This window comes from Pelecanus crispus, chromosome 22 (genome assembly GCF_030463565.1).
Source record: "Pelecanus crispus isolate bPelCri1 chromosome 22, bPelCri1.pri, whole genome shotgun sequence".
Taxonomy (NCBI): domain Eukaryota; kingdom Metazoa; phylum Chordata; class Aves; order Pelecaniformes; family Pelecanidae; genus Pelecanus; species Pelecanus crispus.
This window is the reverse complement of record NC_134664.1, coordinates 2,818,059-2,834,564: the sequence shown is the minus strand read 5'-3', so window position 1 is coordinate 2,834,564 and position 16,506 is coordinate 2,818,059. Positions and strand designations below refer to the sequence as shown.

The 16,506-nt window shown below is 53.8% G+C and overlaps 1 protein-coding gene across 1 annotated transcript; it reads left to right on the top strand.

Moving 5' to 3' along the window:
* The first annotated feature begins 1,140 nt into the window (after positions 1-1,140).
* UBQLN4 (ubiquilin 4) lies at positions 1,141-14,144 on the top strand. The gene is made up of 11 exons (XM_075724407.1): positions 1,141-1,290; positions 3,652-3,803; positions 6,346-6,548; positions 6,896-7,158; positions 8,401-8,559; positions 9,281-9,506; positions 9,884-10,023; positions 10,473-10,556; positions 11,168-11,283; positions 12,322-12,499; positions 12,937-14,144. Exons 1-11 carry the CDS (start codon positions 1,141-1,143, stop codon positions 13,087-13,089), a joined length of 1,824 nt encoding a protein of 607 aa, XP_075580522.1. The 3' UTR covers positions 13,090-14,144.
* The last annotated feature ends 2,362 nt before the right edge of the window (positions 14,145-16,506 follow it).

The window sequence follows — 16,506 nt, the reverse complement described above, 5'->3', positions numbered from 1 at the left end:
CTAGCTAATCAATAGGGTGCGGGATGGATCCGGCTAATGAGGGGGTGTGGGATGGGTCCCACTAATGAAGGGGATGCAGGACGGATCCGGCTAACGAGGGGCTCTTGTAAGGCACCAGGGTGCTGGCAAGGCAGGCGGCAGTGCAGGCAGCTGTGCAGGCAGCTGTGCAGGCAGCACTGCAGGCAGCTGTGCAGGCAGCATGGCACGCAGCATGGCACACAGCAGTGCAGGCAGCACGGCAGGCAGCAGTGCAGGCAGCACTGCAGGCAGCACTGCAGGCAGCATGGCACACAGCAGTGCAGGCAGCATGGCAGGCAGCAGTGCAGGCAGCACTGCAGGCAGCACGGCAGGCAGCATGGCACACAGCAGTGCAGGCAGCACAGCAGGCAGCAGTGCAGGCAGCATGGCACACAGCAGTGCAGGCAGCAGTGCACACAGCAGTGCAGGCAGCAGTGCAGGCAGCATGGCATGCAGTACTGCAGGCAGCATGGCACACACCATGGCGCACAGCATGGCATGCAGTACTGCAGGCAGCATGGCACACACCATGGCGCACAGCATGGCATGCAGTACTGCAGGCAGCATGGCACACACCATGGCGCACAGCATGGCATGCAGTACTGCAGGCAGCATGGCACACACCATGGCGCACAGCATGGCATGCAGTACTGCAGGCAGCATGGCACACACCATGGCGCACAGCATGGCATGCAGTACTGCAGGCAGCATGGCACACACCATGGCGCACAGCATGGCATGCAGTACTGCAGGCAGCATGGCGCACAGCATGGCATGCAGTACTGCAGGCAGCATGGCACACACCATGGCACACAGCATGGCATGCAGTACTGCAGGCAGCATGGCACACACCATGGCACACAGCATGGCATGCAGTACTGCAGGCAGCATGGCACACACCATGGCACACAGCATGGCATGCAGTACTGCAGGCAGCTGCCCCCTCTTTGCCACCCACCCCGCCCCTTCAAGTCCCCCCCCCGCCGCGCTGCGGCTGCCCGCCGGGCCGCCAGGGGGCGGTAGCGGCGGCGCGGGGGGCCGGGGCGCCGCTCTCTCTCTGGCGCGGCGGCGCGCGCCGCCTTTCTCTGGCGACGGCCCGGGCTGGCGGGGCGGGCGGCGAAGATGGCGGAGCCGAGCGGCGGCGGGCCCGGCCCCGGCGGGGAGGGCGAGGCGGGGCTGGGCGGCCCCGGCGGGGCTCTCATCCGCGTCACGGTGAAGACCCCCAAGGACAAGGAGGAGATCGTCATCGCGGACGGCGCCTCCGTGCGCGAGGTGGGGGCGGGGGCGGGCCTAGGGGGTGTGGAGGGGCGAGGGGGGCCTGGGTCGGGGCTGAGGGGCTGGGGGGCACGGGGGGGCCTGGCTTGGGGGTGAGGGGGCCTAGGGGGGCCTGGCTTCGGAGTGAGAAGACTTGAGGGGGCCTGGCTTCGGGGTGAAGGGACCTGGGGGGGCCTGGCTTGGGGGTGAGGGGGCCTGGGGGGTCCTGGCTTGGGGGTGAGGGGGACCTGGGGGGGTCCTGGCTTGGGGGTGAGGGGGACCTGGGGGTCCTGGCTTGGGGGTGAAGGGACCTGGGGATCCTGGCTTGGGGGTGAGAGGACCTGAAGGGGCCTGGCTTCAGGGTGAGGGGGCGTGGGGGGGCCTGGCTTCGGGGTGAGGGGGCGTGGGGGCGGCTGGTTTTGGGGGTGACAGGCTGGGAAGCTGAGTGCGGGGGCTTTTGGGGGAGGCACCTGGCTTTGGGGAGGGGGGAGGACTTTCGAGGGGGAGTGAGGGAGCCGAGGGCCCTGAGAAGTGGGGGAACGTGGCTTTGGGTTGGAGGTGAGGGACTTGGAGCACTTTTGGAGACCCGGCTCTGGGTTGGGGGGAGCTGGGGAGGCTTGGGGGGCACCCCTGGCCTTTGGGGCCTTGCGGGAGCCAAGCTTTGAGGGAGCTGGGGGACCCGGGTGAGGGCAGGTGCTCGGGGGGGCTTGTGGGGTGGTTTTGAGTGGGGAGCTGACACTAGGGATGGAGACAGTCCCGGGGAGGGCAGATGGTTCTGGGGCTAATCGGTGGGATTAATTGTGGGTGCCGAAAATGGGGCATTGTTGGGGATGCGGGAGCGGGGTGTGTGAGGGGCTTGGAGAGTGGCTTTGTGGGGAGCAGTCGTGGACAAGGGAGCTTTGGGGTGGATGGTGGCAGGGGGGAGAGGGGTGGGAAGGGTCGGGGTGGGTGTCTGGGGGCTCAGCCCATGGGCTGGGCTGTGCCGGGAGCGGGAGGGAAGGCGTTCCTTGGGGGGTTGGTATGGGAAGGGTGCTGCGATGGGGAGAAGCAGCTTTGGGGCAGGTGAGTGCGTGCGGAGCTGCCTGTGGGGAGGCAGCTGGGCGTTGTGGGGGGGGTTTGGGCACTGGGAGGCAGATCCCTCGGGCGAGAGGAGAGGGGCTGGGCAAGTCTTTGGGGTGAAGGCTGGATGGAGCGGAGGAGAGGGAACATCAGCCCGCGTGGGGGCTCAGGGGGGTCTGCTTCTGCAAGGGGGCTTCACAGGGCGAGCGGGAGGGGGCTGGAATTCGCAAGGAATGGCTCAAGCACTTTCGAAGTGGCTGTGCCCACCGGGGCACGGCGTCACCGTACGGCTTTCGGCTTCTTGGCCTTGCTGCGCGCTTTGATCTGGGGTGCAGGGCACGAGGTTGCAGCGTGAGGGACCTGGTGGAGGTCTCTGGGGAGCAGAGTCGTGGGGTAGGCAGGAGCTGGAGGACGTGTGGCCCTCCTGCTCAGTCGGCTCCTGAGAGCCCGTCGGTGCGAGCGGGATGTTAAGCGACAGCTTTGTGCAGAGGAGGGCACGAAGCTTTGCGACCAGGATGAGCTGGGGCTCAGGCCTGCGCTCTCCTGAGTGTTGTTTTTGAGGGTTCCGCTGCGAAGGCTGTGAGCTCCTCTGGGACAGGTGTCTGCCTCTCTTTCCATCCTGGCCTTTCCCTCTGAATCTCCTGCAGTTTGTGGCTTCCAAATGGAAGGCTTTTTTTCCTCACAGATCAACTTGGGAATGCCCCAGCTGGGCTAGTAATGACAATCTTATTGGCAGGTGTTAATCCCACCCCATCACACAGTAAAGAAGAGGTGTCCGTGTTATGTGGCGTGGCATGCTCGTAGGGAATTCAGTTGCAGAAATAGGAATTGGAGAAGACCTAGTTTGTTTCCATTGGCTGATAAAGGATTGTTCCCTTTTCCATAGAGCTCTGTCCTGTATTAAATCAGAGTTGGGCTTTCCTTAGGAAAAAAAAAATCAAATGAGCAGAGACAAAAACAGTTCAGTCATTCAGAGGATAAATTGTGTATTTGGATTAGGCCTAAGAGACACACTTGATCTTGCTTTGGAAGCCTTCAGCTCTTTTTGAGGTAATTGCTCTATTCTTGCTGAAATTTACTCCACATTTTGTAAGTGTAGGGCTTGTCTTCCCCCTCCCACCCCCCGCCTCCCCCTTAATGCCTCAGACATCCTCAGCAACTGGTGACTGAATTGGTACCTGCATGGGCTCCTTTTGGGTGAGGTACTGAAGGGCTGTCAGTTCCTTAGGCTGTTTGCCTCATAGATATAATATCTGGAGTATTAGCTTTAAATTTCTGGTCTTGGTCCTTTGCCTGAAAAATGCCTTGTTTGTTTTTCAGTTCAAAGAAGAGATTTCCAGGCGGTTTAAAGCCAAACAGGATCAGCTGGTTCTGATCTTTGCTGGGAAGATCCTGAAGGATGGAGACACGTTGAATCAACATGGGATCAAAGATGGGCTGACTGTACACTTGGTCATTAAGACTCTGCAGAAGTAAGAAACTGTTTTGTCTTCAGGGGGTGAGGGTAAATGGATGATGCCAGTAAACGATGGTGGAGCATTTCTGCCCTATCGATGACCAAAGCGGAGTACTTGTGCGAGGCCCGAGTGCCGGCTTTGGGGCGTGTGTGGGTCTGGCAGCGGTGATCCGGCAGGAGAGCTCTCCCAGGCTCTCTCCTGGCCGCGGCTTTGCCATGCAGCTGTGGCGTTTATCACTCGGCCTGTCTTTTCCCTAGGTTACACAGCTACATAAGTTTGTGGCAAATACCCGAGGGGGGTTGACTCTTCTTTAACACGACTCGTGTACATGGCTTTGCGTATTTTGAGCCTTTATAATTTAGTAATCTTGAAAGAACCTATTGGAACTTGATACTAGTTCTAACAAAGATAAGTTGCTGTTAACAGAAATTACTTTCCCGATGAATTTGCGTTGAAGTTGAAACTAATACCCAGTTTTTCTTTCGCTTCCTATCACATACTCCGCTCTAAGCCTGTGCTCACGCTCTCTCGGGTGTCATGGGAGGCATGTCGCCCATGCAGAGCACTATCTGTAGGGCAGAACAGCGTTTCTGCGCGGTATCTGTAGGCATGGCTGCATGGGCAGGTGCAGACAGGTGGGTGCTCCACCTTGGTGGCAACGCGCGGAGGCTGGGGCCGGGTGACCACGTGCATGTGGCGGTGCGGTTGTTAGCTGAAGTACAGTGCTGCGGGCACACCCTATGGTAGCTGCCAGTTTGGACACGGCTCACTTGTCTCTGTCTGCGCCACGTAGCTCGGCCTCAGAAAGGGACGCAGGATTGACCACAAACAAGGTCCTGGCAGGGTTAGGCTTTTCCCGATGCTGTCAGATGGAGTGGTGGGCACAGAAGGTTCTTGGGAATGGTTGCTGTGCTTCAGGCGCAGCCACATCTCGGTGATCTCAAAAGCCCCTTCGCAACCATTTCTTGGGCTCCCTGCTGCAGTCTGATCGGGCTCCCGGTAAACTAACGGGGCTGCGTCTCTTTGTGCAGTTCTGCCGTCCCCTGGGAGAGCTGCCTTGCTGGCTTAGTCAAGATTAGTGCTTTTTTCCCCCCACCCCCTCCTCTTTTTTACAAAGACAAGCATGTGTATTGTCAGCTTCTGCAGGAGGCCTCTCTCTGGATTCTGCATCTCCAGGTAGCCTGATAGTCTGATGCTGTTTACCACTGTCTCCACAGCAAGCTGCGGTACTGGTGAACCATTTCGAAGGGTAAACAAGAGAGCTGTCCTGGGTTGCTCATTTTTTTTTCCCATTAATAGTCATAGCTGAGTGCTTACTGAAGACATTGCAGCCTCTTCCTGTGCAGAGAGAAACCAAGTGACCTTTCTCCAGCTTCCTTCTTCCTTTTTTGTTCAGCTTCCTATTTGCTTAGTTTCCTCACTCTCTGCCTCCCTCTCAGCGGCTGCTGGTTTGCAGCAGCAGTCAGGTGAGTCTGGAAAGTGGACAGGGACCTTCAGGTTTGATTTTTCAAGTCCTAAAATAAGAGTGAAAAAGGAAAGGGAGTTAGAGAAAGGAATAATTCTTGGGTTGGAGGGGGTGGAAATCAAGAAATCATTGTTCTTGTTTACTTCTCAGTGGCATAATAGCACTATTTGAGGCGAGTGAAGTGAATTCTGTGGTCTAATTTCATGTGAAAGCTCTTCAGCACTAGTCCAGGACTCGCTGGCATGACTGCAGATGCTTCAGAGAATTTTTAAATGTTCTCTTTCAAATTCCTATAAAAATCCCAAGGAAGAGCTCTGATTACAAGGTACTGGCTGGGCTTGGTTTACTCAATAAAGCTGATGTCCAGCATCTGCTACGCTGTGGCTTGTGGCACAGTGTCCACATGTGTGTATTAAAAGAAGCTCTAGTGAACTTGTGTTGGATGGAGAAGCCATGCATGTGAGGTACAGCCAGTGGCAGAGACGTGAATTCGTAGCCAAGCTGTCCAGAAACGTTCTGTAGCTTCATGGGACAGATGCTAGCTGCCTCGTGCCTCAGTTTCCCTATCTGCAGAGTAATGCTGATACTTGTTTTTGCCTCCAGGAGCACTGATGGGAATATTCAGTGTATGGGAGGATTTGCAGAAAAGCAAATTCTTGTTTACCCCATGCACTAGCCCTGCTGTAACCTCCTGTGGTTTCTGTGGGAGCAGCAGGAGGATTTTCCTGTTTGGAGCAAACTCATTGCTCAAGGATATAGCTGAAGTAAATAGTTCAGTGCGATTCAAGGAAGAGCTAGATACAACTCGGGGCAAGACTAGTCAAGCCACTTCGTGTGGGCCAGGATAAAATGTCAGGGGCTGTTATGCATCAGGACAGGAGGCAGATTCCAGCAGATGGAAGGCATCTGGGAGCACAGCTGCGCATCCATGCAGGCGGGAAGGGAAGCAGCTGGGGCTGGCTGCTGTGGGGACAACAGGCGCAAAGGGAGGCTCGGTCAGCATGGGGTGTGCCGTCCTGTGTCCCCCGCAGAGGACTCTGCTCACCGTTCCTGAATCTCAGGAATTTAATGCCTTCTTTTGTTTCTTTGCAGGGTCCAAGATTCAACATCTGCTTCTGCCCCCAATGCTGCTTCTGCCCCCACTGCAACCCCTTCTTCTCCTGCTGCCCCATCTCAGCCTTCCACATCCAGCAGCGCCGTTTCCGATGCAGGGAGCGGCAGCAGACGGAGCAGTGGGTCAGGGACCATGGGAGGTCCTGGAGATGGAGGCCCTAACAGTGCTACATCCATCCTGTGTAAGTGATGGCTGTGAGAAGGTGTGACACGGAAGAAGAATTTCCTAGGATTAGACCAAGGAGTCCAAGGAGACCAGGGGTTCTTGACCCCTGTAGTTGTCTCTGCTTGCTGTAGGCTTTGCATGAGTCGCTTCCACCGGCATACCTCGCTTTCCTTGCTCAGGATAATGTCAAAGCCTTGAGGGAAGCACACAGGGGGTGTCCTCCCTCAGAGCTGGCTGCCATAGGAATAGAGGATACCCCTAGATTAGCGTGGGTGCAGTTCAGCTGATGTGCTTGTCCTCTTTTTGCAGCTGCTGACAGTTACTGACTCACGCCTCTCTCCCCGTGTGTTGTTCCCTCTCCAGCTGGCTTTGGCGGCATCACTGGGCTGGGCAATCTTGGGATGGGCTCTGCCAACTTCATGGAGCTCCAGCAGCAGATGCAGCGGCAGCTGATGTCCAACCCAGAGATGCTTTCTCAGATCATGGAGAATCCGTTGGTGCAGAACATGATGTCTAACCCCGACCTCATGAGACAGATGATCATGGCCAATCCCCAGATGCAGCAGCTCATGGAGCGAAATCCGGAGATAAGCCACATGCTGAATAACCCGGAGCTCATGAGGCAGGTGAGTCAGCACACCAGGGCCTGTTTAAAGCGTGTTCAAGAGCATCTTTGTGGACCAGCCTCAGTGTCTGCTCTCCAAAGGGAGTGTGTGAATGCCAGATCGGTGCTTTTAGAGAGCTCTTCCTTCCTGCTGTAAGCTCCCCACAAACAGATGGTGGTCTTGAGTTATGTGAATACTGATTACTCAACCCACATACTTGCAACTCTTATCTCCCTTTCAGGGCTATTGACTCCATCATGTGTTGGGCAAAAAAGGATGCTGGGATCATCCTAGTGTGCTGCGTACAAGGCTACTGTGTTCTGATTCAGGAATGGGAGTAAAAGCAGTCATGGAGAAGTGAAGCTACTGCAAAAGCTTTTTGTTTCTCTCTATCTCTCTTGATAGATTAAGTATAGACTACAGAGCTGTACAGTTAATATTTTACTACCTGTATCAGTGGAGAGCACTGGTCACAGCCTGGGATCCTAGAGGTCTCGATTTTTGGAGAGGACCCATGCCCTAGAGGACTGGCTGTCTGGAAGACCAAAGGTTCATCGGAAGGGAAGCATGAGGGATGAGTGAGAGACTGAGTGTTAAGTAGCCTGTGACAGGACTCTGCTGTTCCCCCAGGAAGACTTGTCAGGAGGTTTTTCTGGGTTGTTGCAGAATGAGCCTAGTTTCCATCTGCTTCTCAGTTATCTTTCTTTCAACTGTTTTGGCCATACATGAAATACCAGAGCTGCAGGACTACATTGTGAATGATCCGTACTTAAGCAGCTCCTCAAATGAGATCTCGATGTTCCTTGTGCAGGGGAGACCCATCAGAAGTCTGGAGAGGGTGAATTTCTTGGTTTTCTTAAAATGGGAAGGATCCAATCTCTTCCACCTTCTCAGTTTTTGAATGCAGTCCATCTACTTTGAGTGGGAACATATGGGTGTTAAATGTTTGGATGTCCTGATACTGCTTAGAAACAAAACAATCTCATCCAGCTGAATTGAGGTTGAGAAGGAAGAGAGCTGAGCAAGGATGGGAGGAGCCAGGATCCCTGGGCTCTCTTTGCTTGGATAAATGATCTCTCTGCTCTCTGGCTGTGAAACGGGTTTAATTATACTCTTTCTTCTGGGAGCTGAGATTTAACTCTTTCCGTGCTTGGCTGCTAGATCAGTAGAATACCACTGGGCTGCTAACCAGTCTCTTCATCCACTCCGGTCTTCCATGGTGCACATGGGCCTGAGCTTTCCACATTTTCCTTCTTCTCCCAGACAATGGAATTAGCTCGTAACCCTGCCATGATGCAGGAGATGATGCGGAACCAGGACCGTGCTTTGAGTAACCTCGAGAGCATTCCAGGAGGATACAACGCCCTGCGCCGGATGTACACGGACATCCAGGAGCCCATGTTTAGTGCGGCCAGGGAGCAGGTATTGGCTGCGTTCCTGTAAGTGGGGTGTAGCGTGCTGAACATGGGAAAGGGGTCTTTCCCCGACCCCCCCTGCTAACGGGGCAGCCTTCCCAAAGCATGGGTCTTCATCCCCCTCCCGCTCTAGCTGATGAATGCAGCCGCTAGCAGGAGAACGTTGTGCAGTGCCTGTCATCTGCTTTTATTACATGGTTTGGTGTATCCCAGCAGAGACCTGCCCTCGCTCCTTTGGTCTCCAAGCAGGCTGGATGCCAGCCATCGCCGATGCGAAGGCCCCATCGCTTCGTTAGCACAGCCCTCTGCTCTCAGCCCAGCTTACTGTATTAGCTCAAGCCTGACGCCTTTGGATTGGAGCTGGCCGAGATCCAGCTGGCTTGAAGCACAAGAGGAGTGAGCGCAGGTCTGTCTGCAAAAGGCTGTGCAGACATACTCCAGTCTAGCATTACCTACTGGTATGTCCGGGTGTTGATTTTACATGGATGTTTTGAAGCCCTGCATTTGGGAGCCAAATCTAGGGCTGTGGCCACTTCTTGAGCCTGGTCTTTTTCTGAGCGAGGTGTGTTGTGGATTACAGATTTCTCGGGAGGCAAATTACGTTTAGCAAATTCTGGTTCTGGATGAATACGATCGGCTGTTCCTAGCTCGTACACTGGTGGGGTTAGTCCAACGTTCTCTGCTGGGGCTAACAGATTACGGCTATTTCTTTTTTTCTTTTTCCCTAGTTTGGCAACAATCCTTTCTCTTCCTTGACGGGGAATTCTGATAGCTCAAGCTCTCAGCCTTTGCGGACAGAGAACAGAGAGCCGTTACCGAACCCCTGGAGCCCCACGCCCCCTGCTTCCCAGAGCCAGGCGCCCAGCAGTGAAGGGAGCACGGGCTCCGCAACCACCCAAAGCACACCGACCGTATCCAACCCCTTTGGGCTGAATGCTGCTAGCATTGGGGCTGGTACGTAAGCAAGAGAGGAACCGGAGGGTGCTACTGACTGAACAGGTCACCCCGGCTTCCTTGGAGGGTGGTTCCCTCTGGCATTTGAGTGCCCATCCGTGGCTGCTCTCCAGGTGAATGATTCTAGCCCAGTTGCAAGCACAAATGGGTTCTTCCTTGTGTGCCTGTCGGAGGGTTACTCTGGGAACGCTGGTGTCCCTGCTGCAGTCCTCGAGAGCATGGGAGAGTGGCAAGCAGAGCACTGCCGTGGCTGTCCACAGCGATATTTGCTGTTGGCTAGGGGATGAAGTAAAGGCATTGCTGTATTTCAGGCATTGCAGCAGTGCTCGGGCTGGTAAGGTATTTTCCTTTGTCTTCTCTTCTCTTTCCCCTTGCAGGCATGTTTAACAGCCCAGAGATGCAAGGACTCCTGCAGCAGATTTCTGAAAACCCTCAGCTGATGCAGAACATGATCTCTGCCCCTTATATGCGGAGCATGATGCAGACTCTTGCCCAGAACCCAGACTTTGCAGCACAGGTAAAAGCGTTGCAGTTGTCTTCTGTTGTCAGACAGGCCGTGAGCACAACGCTTGTGAGACCAGTCTGCTTCTAGAGTTGGAGTGGTTCCTCTCGCAGAAACCGGAGAGCTGAGTGGATATAGAGAGTTTTGTTGTATTTCTCGGTAGCTCGAAGGCAGTCACGGTACTGAACCCTGTGTCTTAGCAGAGCCCCTAACGAAAAAGGTGGCTTTCAGAGGGACATGGGACTGGCCCTTCTCTTTGCCCATGGCCGAGTGGCCCCTGTTCAACACTGCTGCCAGGAATTGAGCTGTCCTGTTTCAGTCCCCGTTAGCAGGGGAACAGGTTGAAAGCCCAGGGAGGGAGTCAGGGGCATGACTGACTTGTTCTTCGTGGCTTAGTTACGTAGGGTATAACGGCCAGTGGCAGCAACCCTCTGACCCTACCTACGTGTGCTGTCTCTTGCTAGATCATGGTAAATGTCCCCCTCTTTGCTGGGAATCCACAGCTTCAAGAACAGCTCCGCCTTCAGCTCCCTGTCTTCCTGCAGCAGGTAAAGGCCCCTGTCTGGCCCTGTGCTGCTCTCAGCCCCCGGGCTCCAGAGCTTTTCCATCCTCTGTAGGAAAGGGAGTATCTCCGCTGCTTAGTCAAGTGGACTAGGAAGTATGTGGGCTTGGGTGGCTTGGGCTGTGAAAGAAAGGGGTTTGCACAGGGCAGAGAGAAAGGAAGAGCTTGTTTAGACAAGGCAAGTAATCCTAAAGGTGGACTTCGAATTAGACTAGTTAAGCTACGTGGAAACCCCTGCATGGACGGTCTCTCACTGTAATGAGTTTACAAAAATTAAAATAGCTAATTGTGCTAGAGCAGCTGGTTCACCCAGGTAAATCAAATAAAATCACTTTAATTCCAAAGGCATGTGCCCCCAGTTCTAATCTGATTCACCTAGTTCATTTAGGAAATTCGATCTGAACTCTCTGAGTGTCTGTAGGTGAGCCCTGCAGTCTGGAGACTTGAAGGAGGAACCAGACTCACAGGTTCACTCTGGCTGCAGGGCGAGAGGCCCAGCTCTGTGCCGACTGGCGTTCAGATGTAAAGCTGGTGGATCTCTGGCTGCTGAAGCTCTCGCTGTTTGGTACCGCTATGTCTTTTTGCCTTTGTTCCCAGATGCAGAACCCAGACTCCCTCTCCATTCTCACCAACCCCCGCGCCATGCAGGCGCTCCTCCAGATCCAGCAGGGACTCCAGACGCTGCAAACGGAGGCCCCAGGACTAGTGCCAAGGTAATAAGCGCTTGAGAGTGGGTTTCTGCAGGCAGAGCTGACATGCTTGATACCAGCAGGCAGACTAGCTGTTGATTCATCGAGGAGATCTGCTTAGGGCCCTCTGTCATGGGGGCTTCTGCATATGCGCATGCCTGCAGGCTTCTGTGAGCTCCAGCTAATTAGCACTTTCTGGTGGTTTGTACTTCATGCGGGAAGTCCTTGACCCTTTCTTTTTGGAGAAAAGGTTTGGAAACCACTTGGTCCCTCCCCCATGAATACCATGCCGTATTCAGTATTGGCTGAAGTCAAGAATTTTATCTCTGGAGAACAGTATGCAATGCACAGCCGCAAGGATATTAGGAGAAATTTCTTTACTGAAAGAGTGGCCAAGCATTGGACCAGGCTGCCCAGAGAGGTGGGGGAGTCCCCATCCCTGGAGGGGTTCAAAACACGGGCAGAGGTGGCACTGGGGGCCATGGTTTAGTGGGCATGGGGATGTTGGGCTGACGGTTGGACTGATGATCTTAGAGCTCCTTTCTAACCTTAATGATTCCTAGTTTTACTCTGATTCAAAAATAATCCAGCCACCAAGCCAGGAAAGATGAAATTATTCCTCTGCCCTTAATTGGCTTAGTGGTGGACTTGGCAGTGTTAGGTTAATGGTTGGACTGGGTGATCTTAAAGGTCTTTTCCAACCTCAACGATTCCATGATTCTAAGGTTGGATGGGTGCGTTGGGGTACCAACGTACGTTGAGGGGTACGTTGAGTCTGCTGCTCTGCAGGCAGCCCTCAGGCCTTCTGCTCTCTGGCAGTGTGGGTCACGTTCAGTCTCTGCAGTCCCTTTCAGGCCCGCGCCTCTGTTAGGATTGCTTATTCCCAGCACCGTGTGTGACCAGGATACAAACGCAGCTGGTTTAATTTACAAAGCTGTCCTGTAGTACGGGCCTCAGCGGGGGCCAGCCTGGCAGAGCCCGCTGGTTACCGTGCTGCCCAGCTCTCGGGGGACACCCAGAAGTGCCAGCTTGCTTCTGAGCACACCCTGCCTTCCTCTGCAGCCTCGGCTCCTTCGGCATGCCTCGAATGCCCCCGTCCTCCACAGGAGGAAGCACAATCCCGGAGAACCCTGTTCCCTCCGCTTCGACGCCGGCCAGTGCCTCTCCAGCTGGGGGTGGTAACCCCCAACAGCAGCTCATGCAGCAGATGATCCAGCTGCTGGCCGGAGGAAGCTCTCAAGTACGTAATGCCCAGCTGCATGCTGATACGCTTCTGGGGAGGGACATCTCCAGGGTGAACTAGATCCCGATCCCACCCCACTCGAGGAATGTGGTCCCCAACAGGTTTCTCTTGGCCACGGTGCTTTAAAATTTGCTCTCTCAGGCTGGCTAGTTCTTCGGGGTGTAGTAACCCTTTGCACAGGTTTGAAGCTAAGAGTGCCAGGGATCCTTCTCCCAGCGCTGCCGTCACCGTAGGTACCAAACTCGGACTAACTGTGTGCAGCGTGGCTGCTGTGCCAAAGCCCGTGGCCATGTGGGGAGGTGGGTAACGTCACTAAACAAGCCTGGAGTATTTCGGTACGCCTAAAGTTGAGCTTGGGGTCCCTGCCCAGCCGTTGTTGCTGGCCCTGCCCGCTGCCTGCCTGACTCTAAGGTCTTTGTCCTTTCCCTCTGTAGGCGCAGAGTCCTGAAGTGCGATTCCAACAGCAGCTGGAGCAGCTGAACGCCATGGGCTTCATCAATCGTGAGGCTAACCTCCAGGCGCTTATTGCCACTGGTGGAGACATCAATGCAGCTATTGAGAGACTGCTGGGCTCCCAGCCTTCCTAAACTCTTGTCATGCTGCCCCACAGGCATCAGCACATGCATCCATACACATGCACAGGGGGATCTTTCAGGAAAGCCCACCATCATTTTCATATCTGACAGCTGTCCATGTATTTAAAACAAAAAGATACAGCTTAACCCCTGACCTTCCTACTAAGTTAAGATTTCATGTTGAAATGCTCTTTAACTGGCTTGTATGTGGATTCCAGTTCTCATCGTGGCCACAGAGACTTCAGATGTGTATTTTTTCCTAAATATGCCCTCTGTCTCAGACACTCTTCTCTCTCTCTCTAGATGGTAGAGGCGATACTGCTAGTTACTTACCTGAATGATTGTGTTTTGAGTAGCTTGATTTTAACTGTACATGATTCCCTCCCCTAGCCCTCCTTTCAGGCAAATATTTAAAACTTGAGCCAAGTTTGGGTTTTGGTTATTTTTCCCAGCATCTTATTGGGAATGGATCAAAAGAAAAATTGAACTGACCTGGAAATTTCTGATGTCATTTGTCTTAATGTTCCATTGGATGAACTGAGCCTGTGTCCCTTGCACACAGGTGCCTCTGATCTCCTGGTAGAGGGTTAACTTCTTCAAACTACGTTTGAAGTATGGCCTCTTTACACTCTTGGGATGGTGTAAAGGAGCCTAGATGCCTTCAGGGATCAGGCTTGCTGTTCTTGAGCTTGAGCTGAAAGTGCTGTGCAGAAGAACGTGTTCGAAAGGTGTGTTTCTGCCTAAGCAATTTAGTTCTTGCGCGGTGGTGTCAGGGGTTTGTTGACTCTTGGGCTCAGTAGGCTCATTCCTGAAAGTTTAAAAACAAAAAAGGAAATTGAAAAATAAGTTAACGATCTTTTCGCTTCACTGGAAAATGTTGAAGTTCATGTTCTTCCCAGTTTAGATCCATCCTCCACCCCGCCCCCCCTCCATTTTGGTGTGTTTGAATGTTATGACTCTCCAAGAAACTCCCCGAGGACCAGCAGGGTGATATTTCCCAAGAGCCTCCATGGCTATGTAATTTGCATACCATTTTTATCAAAGAAAAATAAATGCGCACAACCATCTGTCTCCCTGCACTCCATGTATCTTCCTTGATTGCCACATTTAAGCTGATTGAGTTCCCCTAGTTACTGGTGATTAATCTGTCTTGTCCCCCGTGCTTACCTCTCGCAGATAGTTTGGGGTGCTGTGCGATCTCCCCACTGGGCCGGGCTTCCTTCCCTCCTGTGGCAGGAAACCTTTTTGACACTTAAGTACTTAAATGCTGCTGAAGCCTTGCCCAAAACGTGGCCCTAAACATGCCCGTTGGGAAGCTTCCTTTGAATTAGGGACTCGCAAGTATGTGTAGGACAAGCTAACAGCTTGGTAGTTCTGCTGTATTTGGATGACCTGATCTATACGATCTATAAGAAGATCTATAAGAAGTCTGTAAAAAGATCTATAAAGTCTGTAAGAAGCCGGCTGGTTCTTCTGCCGCGCCCAGGGGTGTTCGCTTGCAGCTGGACGGTGCCGATGCCTGGGGGATCCGTGGGCAGCTCTGTGCGCGGTGGATTTTACCCCTGCTTTTCTGTAGCAAGTGCCGTGCTTGCTGTTAGCTGGGTGTTAGTATTCTGGTTTGGGGTTTTTGGTTTTTGGGGGGTGTTCTTTGGGTTTTTTACGGTGTCTTTTGGTAGGGGAGGATTGGATAGTGAGAGGGAATGGGAGGAATCCCAGCGCTGCTTTCTTGTATACCTGTAAAACCTGCTGCACCCAGCTTGCTTCTGAGTCTGAGATGGGATCTATCAATACCCTGTGTTGTTGGAGAGCGTAGGTGGAGCAGTGGTTGCTTGAGAAAACACAGGAGTGCATGCGGGCTGGAAATGCTCCGGCCTTTGTGTATGTGCATCATGACGAGACTGGGGTTTTTTAGATGAGAATTCAGAAAGCCTAGCTTTAATCTCTTCTCTTGGAGGCTCCGCACATACATGTGGATTTCTTTTTGCGACCTCTCCTCAAATGTAAAAAGCATTTGCAAAGAGTTGTGTAAGGATGGGTACTGAAGTTCCTGATTGCGCTGGCAGGGTCAGAGTTCTTTCCTGTCATCACTAATCGGCCCCTCTGCAGCTAAAAACGGGCTTAGAAAAAGGCCTGTGTGGTCCTTTGTGCTCTCTTGGATTTGGCAGATGTCCTTTGCCTGCGCTAAGGTCTGTTTATCTCTGCAAAGGCTCTGTCCCCATGCAAGCCAGCTCTTGCAAAGAATGCGCTTGTGGGAGGATGGGGTAACTAGGTAAGGGAGAGCAGAGCAGGCAGCTGGAAGGAGAGGTGGTGCCGCTGGGTTGTCGGGAGTGGAGACGTACCCCCATCTTTGCGATAAGGTTGTGCTCTGCATTTGAACCTCTTCGAAAAGCAAAACTAGTCCCAAAGCCTGTTGTTTCTGGCCAGCCAGAAACGGTCCTTCCAGCTTCTTCCTCGGCGTTGGCAAGATGTGCGCATGTGGCGTAAATCGCACCGACGCGAGGGATCTGCGTGCGTGTGAGGGGAGCTGGCGTGCTGCGTGCTGGCAGGACGGAACTTTCTGACCTGTCCCTCCGCTTCTGCCGTAGGAGGGACTTGGAGGGGCGGCGAGAGGTGGTCCAGTGAGTCCAAAGCAATGAGCCTGCTGAGAGGGAAGGCTCCCGCAAGGCTGCGGCTGCCGTCGCTGTCTCGGCTTGGACCGGCGCGGTGGAGCAGAGTTGGTGATGCTTCAGCATCGCTGAGATGAGCTGAGCCACGCAGAAGCTGGCTGCTCAGTGCCTGCGAGCAAAGCTGGCTGGAAATACCTGCGTGGTGGAGGGATCCTGCTGGCAGCGTAGGCAGACTGCTGTGAATTATTGAGGAGAATTAATGTGCTTCTTGTAGGAGTTCTTGTTAGGATTTTTTTATTTTTTCTTAAGCTGAGGTCCTGCTTTTCCGGAGAGGGCTCTGGACCATGGCGAGTGCGTGGAAGCCGTTCTCCAATGCTTCCCGTAGAAGGAGGGTGACGATCGTCATCTCTCTGGGGGAGAAGCGAGGAGGGGGGAAACACTGAGTCTTCACAGGCCTTTCAGTCTTCAGCGTCTCTCTGCTTGTTGAAGCAGGAGAACATATTTCTCCTGTCTCTCTACGTCGCAGCATCCACTCTTGTGTCAGTTTGAGATCATTCCTCACCTGCTGCCAGCCCACCAGCCAAGGTGCTAAAATAAAGATAACAGGGCAGCCTGCTATCTCGGCTTGCAGCCTCTGTTTGCATCTGATGTTCATCTACCAGCTCTCCAGCTTCCCCCGGGGCAATTTGGCAAAGCTGCCGCCCTCCGCGCTCTCCTCCTCGCTGCTCCGGAGGGGCTTTGCCGTGCTTGTGTGGAGCAGCTGGATGGATTCGTGGCTTTGGCTTTGGCACTGAAGCGATGCAGGGGGGAGCAGCCGCTTCCC